The sequence below is a fragment of the Malus domestica genome, chromosome 15 (genome assembly GCF_042453785.1).
Source record: "Malus domestica chromosome 15, GDT2T_hap1".
NCBI lineage: Eukaryota > Viridiplantae > Streptophyta > Magnoliopsida > Rosales > Rosaceae > Malus > Malus domestica.
Genome location: NC_091675.1, coordinates 43,970,355 through 43,980,723, shown reverse-complemented (window position 1 = coordinate 43,980,723; position 10,369 = coordinate 43,970,355). Strand labels below are relative to the sequence as shown.

General features: G+C 36.4%; 1 protein-coding gene and 1 non-coding gene across 14 annotated transcripts; both read left to right on the top strand.

The window, feature by feature from the left end:
* Positions 1 to 1,575: 1,575 nt before the first annotated feature.
* LOC103416193 (ATP-dependent RNA helicase DRS1-like) lies at positions 1,576 to 7,834 on the top strand. Of its 13 annotated transcripts, XM_070813294.1 has the most exons (13): positions 2,214 to 2,500; positions 3,358 to 3,457; positions 3,621 to 3,660; positions 4,503 to 4,553; positions 4,962 to 5,120; positions 5,217 to 5,313; positions 5,416 to 5,566; positions 6,374 to 6,493; positions 6,608 to 6,661; positions 6,777 to 6,820; positions 7,000 to 7,110; positions 7,418 to 7,472; positions 7,581 to 7,834. In XM_070813294.1, the coding sequence occupies exons 6-13, from the start codon at positions 5,221 to 5,223 to the stop codon at positions 7,595 to 7,597; spliced, it is 645 nt and encodes a 214-aa protein (XP_070669395.1). In that variant the 5' UTR covers positions 2,214 to 2,500; positions 3,358 to 3,457; positions 3,621 to 3,660; positions 4,503 to 4,553; positions 4,962 to 5,120; positions 5,217 to 5,220; the 3' UTR covers positions 7,598 to 7,834. The 13 variants fall into 13 exon arrangements, with proteins under 13 accessions (XP_070669396.1, XP_070669403.1, XP_070669395.1 ...); XM_070813293.1 differs by lacking the exon at positions 3,621 to 3,660; XM_070813301.1 differs by lacking the exon at positions 4,962 to 5,120.
* A 1,087-nt stretch (positions 7,835 to 8,921) lies between these two features.
* LOC114821905 (small nucleolar RNA snoR135) lies at positions 8,922 to 9,069 on the top strand. The gene has a single exon (XR_003769742.1). It is a non-coding gene; the product is annotated as a small nucleolar RNA snoR135 (small nucleolar RNA).
* Positions 9,070 to 10,369: the final 1,300 nt, after the last annotated feature.

Here is a 10,369-nt window from a genome sequence, read left to right as displayed (position 1 = left end):
GTTGAATTTCTCGTACGCTTCTAGTCACTAATTTTTTTATTGTTCTTTTATTAGTCATTAGAGAAAGGATACAATAGTAGAAAATTTCGTGATGAACGACACTCCCTACGTGCTTGGGTTTTCACCCACGCGGTGTACCACAAAGCAATGACGGCTGCCACCACCCCCTGCCATTGCTACCGCGTCCAATAAGCAAGATGGCAACAACACAACCCAGGCCACAACGCCTCTAGCTGCAACACAAGCCCAGCAGATAAAGGCCCAACTAGCCCATCCTTTTGCGTAGGCCCAACATGCGGTCCAGCAGGCTATACTTGCTCCAACGCCCGCGTGCTAGAGTTGCACCCAGACCTGTTCAAGCAAACTGACCATAGTCATCGGATCGGAGCCGATTCATGTCGAACTAGCCGATCCGACCAGCGACCCTAAAATTGAACCGATGACGAACTGAATTATTACTTTCCAAATGAGTCCTGACAAGCAGCCACCCAACTAGCCACGAAACAAGCGTTCATGCAACATGCATTCCCACCTTGGCCCTTGTGAAGACATTTTGTTACAACCTGTCCTGGAAAATTTCTTATTTTAATTTCGAAGGTGTAAAATGAAAGGCTCGGAAGGGGTGACTTCAGTTGACCTTTAAGCTCGTGAGGCGAAATGTGAATCCTTGTACGTAAGTTTTATTATTTAATTCACTATATAACATTTTAATGCTAAAACATGGAAGGTGAATTGTTGATCAAAGTGTTTAATGGTTAATTTTAATCTTCATAGTTGGAAGATTTACCAATGTGTTTTTTTATGAAATAATAATAATAATAATAATAATAATAATAATAATAAATAAATAAAATAAAAAGAAAAGGGAAAATGGTCTAGAAGGGGGTGGACTGGGTTGAAAAAAAGGGAAGAGGAACCGGAACAAGGAGGAGGAGAGAATGGGGAAAAGAAGAAAAGAGAAAAAGAGGAAGAAGGGGGAACGAGGAGAGAAACTAATTTAGGGCTGGAAATTTTCCCAAAAATCCCAAACCAAATAAACAAAAATCCCAATCTCATACTGAAAATTTCCCAAACCAATAATACTAAAATTTTTGGGATCCATACCGAACCAATCCCCAATCCCGAACCTTTCAGTACAAGAATCGGGATTACATATTTAATGGTTCGGGAATCTTGAACTAAACCGAAAATATATATGTATATTTATTATGGTTGCATGCATGTTGAATTTAAGTAATTTGATAGTAGACTATATTAGAAATAGAAGTATGAAATTAAGTAGTTTGGAACTTTGGAATGTCAATTTGACTTGGTAAGAATGATTTGGTATTTCAATTGGTAAGAAATTTCAAATTGGTAAAGGTAAAAAGCCTAAATTTCAATTGATATGAAACTTGGCAACAAAATTTTAAGCCAAAGGCCCAAGTTTTGCCCCCAACCCAAAAATCTCAAATTTATGCTCAAAAGCCCAAAACGCAATTCAGATCCATCTCGAAATACTAAAAATATTTTGGGAATCCCAAAAATTGGGAATACCGAAATTTCGGTTTGAGATTAGTCTTCAAATTCCCATCCTGAAATTTTTTGGTTTGGAATTTGGGATCTCATTTTCGGTTTGGGATCCCATACCGAACCATCCCTAGAAATTATACCCCAGTTTCTGAGAGAGGTCGAAGGAAGTACAAAAAGCGAGGTCTGAAGAAGCAAAGAGAATCATAACGAAAGTATGATTCCTTTTGTTGATCTGCAACATGGGTAACAATTCTCAGCTCTCTTTGTTCTTTCCATAGCTGCTTTGTATCAATCTTTCTTATTATTTTTAATTTTATACATTGGGTGTGTTAATCGAAATATCATGTTTTAGGGTTTGAGTAAAAACTTCAATTCCTTGTTAATTGTGGGGTATAGTTGAAAGCAAAAGAGGAACACGAACCATCTACGAAAAAGAAGCAGGGGGACGTGTAGGGCTAGGGGTGGAATTTTTTCCAGAAAATCCCGAACCGTCCTGAACCCGTCCCGAAGTTTGACCGAAAAATTCCCGAACCGAATTTCCCAAAAAATTCGGTACCCCAAACCGAACCCGTCCCGAAAGTTTGGGTTTGGGATTCGGCCACAGCTTTGAAAGCGTTCGGTAATCCTGAACCGAACCGAATATTATATATATATATATATTTATTTATTTTTAAATTTTAACTTGAACAGTTGGATTTGTTAAGATCTATCTAATCCTACCGTCCATTGAGTTAGGTCATTTGTTAGGTTAGGTCTCTCAGACTCTCTATCAGTCGCTCTCTCTCTGTCTCAGTCTCTTTCTCAGTCTCACCTCTCACTCACACGCACTCTCAGTTACTCACAGTCCTGCCGCTCCACTCCTCCGTCGAATCCACGCCGCTCGTCATCCGCTCGTCATCCTCCATTGACTCACGCCGCTCCTCCATCGACTCAGGCTGACGCAGGAAGGAAGACTCGAATCCGACACCAATCGAGTCCCAAAATCCAGGTTAGGGTTTCTGATTTTCACTGGGGTTTTGTTCTTTAGTGTTTAGGGTCAAATTTCATGTTGATTAACTTGATTTCTGAGTGCGTATTTTGTCGAATGTGTGAGGGTTTGAGGACTGTGGGTTTCGAATTAGGGTGGGTAAGTGCAGGACCTGCATGCAGGATATGGTTCTATGTGTTTCGAATTAGGGTTTGAGGACTGTGGGTTTCGAATTAGGGTGGGTCCAAATGATACGGTATTGAGTGTATTTATCCCAATTCTATGTTGTTGTTGTTCTGTCTGTGACTCTGTTTAAATATCTACCACTTTTAGAGTATTTGATTTATTTGATTATGGCAACCCTTTGCTGTTCGCATGTTGAAATATGGCCTCAAATTTTGTGGGTTAGCGAATTTGTGCATTTATTTTTTCGCATTTGAAATGTAGTTTATGCGATTGAAGATTGAAGCATTAGATTGAGATGGAAATGTAGTTTTATTGCAATACAAGTTACTTTGTTCAGAACATGTTTAGAGAAGCCGGGTTTTGTAAGTATGAAGAGAAACTGTTCAATTTTTGGGTTTTTGTAAAGAAACTGTTGTAATTCTTGAGTAATTTGCAGAGAAACTGTTCTGATTGTTGAGTTTTTGTATTCATTAGTTTCAAACTCGCTTAAAGCATTTGATTGTTTATTCCATTTTGCCATGCCAAACAAAATATCTGAGACGGTGAATAACATTTTAACTTTACTTCTTTTAGTTTTTATTCTCATTTTGAGTTCTAGATGCTAGAAGGTGTGAATGGCTTCCACATAATTGTGCGAATTGTTTGGCTGTCTAAATAATTAAATTGATGATGTTCTCTTACTGATTATGTAGGTATTATTTTCACAACAACGATTACCTTGAGTTTTGTCGTTGCTACAAGGCGATATATGATATTCCTTCTGTTAACGAGAATCCAGCTCAGTGGATATCGGTAAAGCTCTCTCACACACATAACACACACACATATTTTAGGAATATAATTGAGCTTCTCTGATACTTTTGTTCTATGTCATACAATGGACCACTCTTTGGAATACATACAAGGATGAGTTTGACTGTGATACTTAATTTTGGCAATTTGTTTTTGTATTCAGGTTAGATTTTCAAGGATTGTTTACCTCTTCCCGAAGTTTGGTTTGTAACTTAATCTAAATTCATTCGGAAGTTTGGTTTGTAAAACTAACTTATTTCATATTGGTTGCATGCACTTTTAATTAACTAGTTTGGTAAACAATTGTGAACTTAAGCTTAACTTGTTAGTTGTTGCTTCCTTGGTATGAAAATTGAAACTGAAAATGTGAAACTGAAATTGTGAAACTGAAAAATGTGGGCTGTGCGGGCAGGGCAGTGGGTTGCTAGCTTGCAATTGTTGACCCTTTTTTTTTTTTTTTTTTTCCTCTTAAAAATGGGTGGGCTTACTTGTTAAAGAACTTAAAATTGCAAAAAAGTTTTAAAAGCCCAACATTTTGGGCTTCAAGGCCCAATCCCGAAGTGTCCCGAAAATCCCGAAACACTTTCGGGAATCCCGAATTTCGGGAAATGAATAGTTTCGGGATATAAAATCCCACCCCGAAATGTTTTGGTTTGGGATTCGGGTTAGGTGTTTTGGTTCGGGATCCCGACCCGAACCAGCCCTATGTAGGGCGAACCATCTAACTTCTCTTTGTCATCAGACAATAAGAGTGCAAAGCTTGAAGGGACGAGTTGGTGTTCTAATGTAAGTTGAGGGTGTCTATGCAATTGTCTCAAAGTACGCCAAAACTTGCCTATCATTTTAGAGAAGTTGTGCTACTTTTCGTTTTAGATAATTGTTGCGTTGTCTATGTGAAAAATCATGCCTGTGTGGTGTTTGTATTGCAGAATTAATGTATATATCTTATTACCATATACTCATCTTCCTAAATTGAATTTCTTCTCTTCATCTACTCAGGTTTGTTAAATTTACATTTTGTCCATATCTTTTCTTACATGCGCAGGCGAAGCATGTCGATGTGCTCAACAACAAAAGTCTGAGAATTCGAGGAGAGGTACGTTGTTAAATTTACAAATTGACATACATTACCAATTGACGTACCATACTTATGAATGTCAGTATACTTGTTAAGGCCCTTTCTTCAACTCATTGTGTCACGGTTCAAACCTCCCAATTTTTTTTAATACAAGTAATAATACTACTTTAATTTACACAAGGAAAATGAGAGATGATTTAAACACGAGACATATTGGATTGAAAAGGAGAACTCTTACCCTCACTCCCTCCTATTAATTCCTAAAGCCCATATAAGTTACTTTTGTTACAGCCCAATACATGATTAAAGTCCATTAAAAGGTTGAAGGACCAATAGGCAATAAATCCCTCTCTTTTTCTTTTTTTTTGGTCTCATTTCTGTCTTTTCTTGTCTCTCATCATCCACTCTCTTCGTTTCTCTGCGCAGCTCCCAAATCAAATAAAAGGAGAGTGAATCAAGCCCATATCGCACTCTCAATGGTTATATGCTCCCTCCTTTTTCTCTTCTGTCTTCAACGTAAATCTTGCCTCCCGCGGTAGAGTCGAACTTCTCCCTTCTCAGTAGTCACAGCTTTTGCAGAAATTGGTAATATTATTTTGCCGAATTTTGCTAATTTTTAATTTTTTTTTTTTTGTGTGTTAATGTCTATTGAGTAATTCCTGGTTGCATTTGTATGTGAAGTTCAATGGCATACAGAGGGCGTGGCCGTGGACGCGGTGGATTTTCGGGTGGTGGCGGCTTTGGCTTTGCTAAGCAAGAGCCCTTTGTGCTTTTCCCTGTGAGCTTTTTGTTGCTGCAGTTTTTGCATATGTTTGGCAGTTTGCTAGGTTTCCCTGAATTAGAGGCTTTTCATATTTAACGTCGAAGCTTTTCTTTGCAGGACATTGATATGCCTATTCCCAAAGGTATATCTGATGTACAGCAAAAAACAGACGCTGTTATTGAGGAAGAAAACTTAATCAATCAAACTCGCAAGTTCCAAAAAATTTGGAAAGACTCTCCTTATTATCTTGAGCAAAACACTTCGAATGGTTAGCATGATGTTCTTTATACTTCGTTATTATTCTTCGTTTATCAGTTCGCATGGTAATGGAATAAGCAATCTATGAAGCATGTGTATTTCCCTTTCTTTTTCTCGATAAGATATGGATCATGGTCATTCTTTTGATGTTGCGGAGAGCATTTTCGTTGTTCTGGTATGTTTCAACTCATTAAATAGATTAGCAACGCTGTAGAGATGCTTGTATGGTGTGTACGGGTAAACTTCTGTATACGCAGCTCCGATGCAATTCGCATAGATGTGTTGGAAAGCTTTGATCTTAAAAAATAGTCAACAATATGGATATGGTTGGAGATGAATACATATTTATAATGAATGTGAAACTGATCTCATCAAGATTTTATAGTAAGATGTAAGAAGTTCACACATCCCTTCCAAAAACAACACATTTTCTTCTGTTTATGGCCATTATGAAAAGTGGCACACAATCATCAAATGTTTAATCAAAGAAGATTCATAATTCACAATAATTTGTAACATTCGTTGTCCTCAAAAGGATATTTGTTGCAAGCGGCACTACTCCTATTTCGTGTTCACAATATATGTTTTAAGCTGATTTTTGCTATAGTTGCATTATATCCGACATGTGAATGCTTATACTTTTCTTTATGCTTACAAGTTGCAACCTGTCAGTTCATTAAAAATATAGGTCCGTACTGGTATTTTATTCGAATACCGTATTACTTCTGATTTGATTCTTAAATCATTTTTTGGCTTCTTTTGTAATCGTAGCAGGTTATGTTTGATAATAATATACTTCTTGAACATGTGGTTGCAGAGAGGCAAAATGAAGATGTAGAAAGATATTCTGACAGAACAAAGCCAAAAACCACGATAAGACGCGGTTCTCTTTTTAGTATATTGGAGCTCAAGGGATTTCCTCAAGAACTGACTGGAGGTCTCTACTCTAAATAGCCATATTAAAAAAATTGGAATAGTATTCAGAATGCTATATTTTGTTTTATGTTGACTTCATGCTTTTTACATGCATGTTGATGCAATGGTGTATCAGGTTCAAGGGTGCAGCAGCCAGGTCGAAAGAGAGTTCGATGGAATCCTAACTCAGGTCTTATGAGATTAGATGCTTTCCTTTTTGTGCTGTCTTCTATCATATGTTTTGGTGTTCTTCTCTGTTCTTTAGGAATTTTGAACATAATTGATTAAAAATGTCACTCTAACAGAGCTGGAGAAGTTGGATTTATTTGAAAAGCTCGAGCAGCGTCAGGTATGAGAAAGTCTTTAGAGTCTCTAACTACAATAGTTTGGGTCAAAGATCACTGTATCAACATTTGTTTATGAAAAGAATCTATTATTTGTGTTCTAAAGATTTTTCTTGTCATTGGTAGTTTAATTTTTTTTTTGTACGCCTTAACTTTCTTTGCCGATAACGTTTCTCCTTTGTAGGGCCAAAATGATACAAAAGAAAAGAAAGAAGGTGAAGGTGAGGATGAAGATGAAAATGAAGAGGAGGAGGAACAAGAGGAGGAGGACTTTAGTGATGATGATTATTATAAGGTTCGTAAAAGAAATATTGGATCTTATATGTTTATTAGATTTTTAAATCATCTATACAAATCACTTCAAAATGGTCATTCGTTGTACTTTGTTTATGTTCACCGTTGCGATTTTCATTGCTTATATTAGCTACCTGATTCCTCACTTGTTCAGAAATAGGAGGCATGTTGGTACAAAATGGATAATGGCTATTTTAATTGAGTTTCATGTATAATTTGTTTCCGTTCTTATTATTTTCTTGTTTCTAGTAGGATTAGGATCATGTGTGGGAAAACAAAATGTTTCTGATCAAGCTATGGTCTTGCAGGGCTTTGATGTTGATGATGATGAAGATGATTATAATATGGAAGATGATGGTGACGGTAGGAACCATTCATCTGATCCACTGCAATTTTTATCATACTATAGCATGGAATAATTGAGCTTGTGAATTTACTAATAAGCTTACCCTTTTGGTTTTAATGATGCAGACGAACCCCTTTTATAATGAGAAGGTGTTGCATACGACGTGTTCATCTCATTTCTCTTCGATCAAATGGGGTATGTTTGTGCAATCAGTTACTAATTTTTTTGGTACAAACCTCTTGTTCTTCGAGTAAAACATGTCTTCGTCAGCCAACATTACAGCTTTATGTTGGATCTTCTAGTATTTACCAGATCGGTCATGCATTGACGTTGTGTATCGTCGTAGACAATTACAGATAGAAAATAGGATTTGATGGAAGTCGGGGTAATTTTCTTGAGTTTCTACTGTTTTGTAGTTTGCTCTTGAATCCAAAGTTTTTAGACTCCGAGAACCAAAAAAATCGAAATCAGTGCTTGGTAAGGCTGTTTTCAAACAACTCATCTGAGTCCAATCTAGCTCCACTGCTTTAGGATCGGCCTCTGAAGACTTCGCCCAAACAACAGCGCCGCTTGCCGTCAACCTGGTTATCTTCCTATGTCGAACAACTTTTGACGGCGCGGGGATTGGAGAAGCTCTTCTCCGACGTCTACGTCCGCTCGGGATCTTGCCATTGCATGTGTACGGCTTAATAAGCAAGAATACTGATCGTATTTAGGTCCATCTTGAATTCACATGGCACCAATGAGTTCACGAGTGAGACATAAAAAAAACAGTTAACTAGATAATTAAGCGGGATATAAAGAATAAACCAAATCGTTACGGCCCCAAATTGCCAGAGTGGAAGTATAATTAACCTTGTACTACTCAAATCGTTACGACCCCAAGTTGTGATAAAAAGCTATGAATTTTCTTAAAAAAGTTATCATTTCAAGATAAGAGGTATTGATCTTTCTCGACAGATATTGCGTACATAAATTAAACAAATTGACATTTCATCACGAGGATGTTATTTATTACCATATATAATGGTCTCCAAATTGTAGACAACCTTAAGAGAATGATAAAGAGAACAATCGATTTCAATTGTGATGTTTGTACGGTGAAATGATGTCGTATATCTTTTATATAACAAGAAATGACTTCTTTACATATAAGAACGCAGCCAAGTATTGGTCCTTGTGGAATAAACAATAAGAATTCATTGGGACAACTGGGCTGGACTTAGGGTAACTGAAAATGAAAGCCCACAGAATAGATTTGAAGGGATATTTTGGTAAATCAAACATGGGCCACAAAACCCTAATGTGATTTGCTCTGTATTTCACCTCCTATATATACAGACCGCACTCCTTTTCTCTCATCCTCCTCCTCCTCCTCCTCTGTGATTTGTCTGCAAAATCCTCTGTGATTTGTTTTTATAAATATGTTTTTGTTTGAGTTTGATGAGTAAATATGATATAAAAAGCAAGCAGGGATTGTGTGTATCGGCGTAGTGCTAGAATCAATGCACTCTGATCCGAAAGAGTTCCCTGCAACATCAAACCAAAAGGGGAAGGTGGGCAGTTGTTCTTCATCCGCCTGTTGAAATTTCAACAATCATCTTCCCCATATTCCTTTCTTTTCTTTTATTAACCCTCTCTCGTAATTAAGGTTCCTGGGTTTTGATTCGTTTGTTACTTTTTTATTCCATGTTTTTGTATGGTTTAAATTGAACTTATAGGCTATATTAGCTTGAAATTGTTTCTGGAATTTGGGTTTCTCTCTGTTTTCTTTGTGATTATTGAAGCTCAAATCTGGATTAAAGAGTTTCTTAAATACAATTAACAAAAACACGAGTATTAAATGGGTAATATTGATTATTTCTTCCTTTTATTTTTGTTGGAATGGTAAATTGTTGGAAAGGTGAGCATGAAACATAAATTGAAAGTGCTCCTAATTTAGGGTTTTTGGGTATAGGCCGAACTGCAAAGGCAGGGCCCATTGGGCCACATTGGAAGAAGACTTGGATTTGAGCATAAATATTGTGCTTATAATTGGGCCTATTTTAACATATTTGATGCAGACTGGTTACCAAAAAATAATTAACAATACTTTATTTTCACTCTTTTTCAAATTGTAACCATGACATTTACTAAGAGTTAATTTGTATGTACTTTTAAAATGATTGAAAGTATTTTTGGTAAAAATATTTTTGGAAACAATCATTAGTAAAAATGCTAATAAATTCTGAAAAAACATTTAAATTGCTTCTTGAAGTACATAATTAGTGCTTCTTATAGAAAGTACTTAAAAAACACATAAAAACGACTCCTAAATCAAATAGAATTACGAACTACAAGTGAACCATACTGAGGTTGGGCCTAAATTGTGGGCCTGTTAAAAAATTGGTATCAATAAAAGTTTTCAACATTCAAACAAACTCAATAATCCAAAACTTAGTCATTAGCAAACTAAATGCTTTATAGCGTTAATACAAATCAGTTGAAAAACAAAAAATTCATGATCACCATACTGAGGACGTGGAGCGATTCGTTTAGAGATTGGTTGGGATTGGTTGCGATTTGCAGTGTGACTATATGATAGGGCAGAACGAAAGAATGAAAGAGATGTATGTGTGTTGTCGAGACTCGAATTGGTATCATCAACTCTTCAATAGTCTAGGCATGTTATGATATGGTTGAGTCCACGCTAAATGTATAGGCTCAATCAAATAACCAATTACCCTTAATACCTAATTAGCTATTAAATTTAAAAAAAAAATGTTATATTAAGCGTCTCAGTTCGTTTTGAGTTCGGTTTCAAAAATTAGGAAATGAAATCATTTAGTTTTCTGTTCATTTCCTATTAGGAACTAAATTCATTTAGTTTGTGGTTCGGTTTCAAAACAGCAAAAAATGAACCATTTAGTGCGGT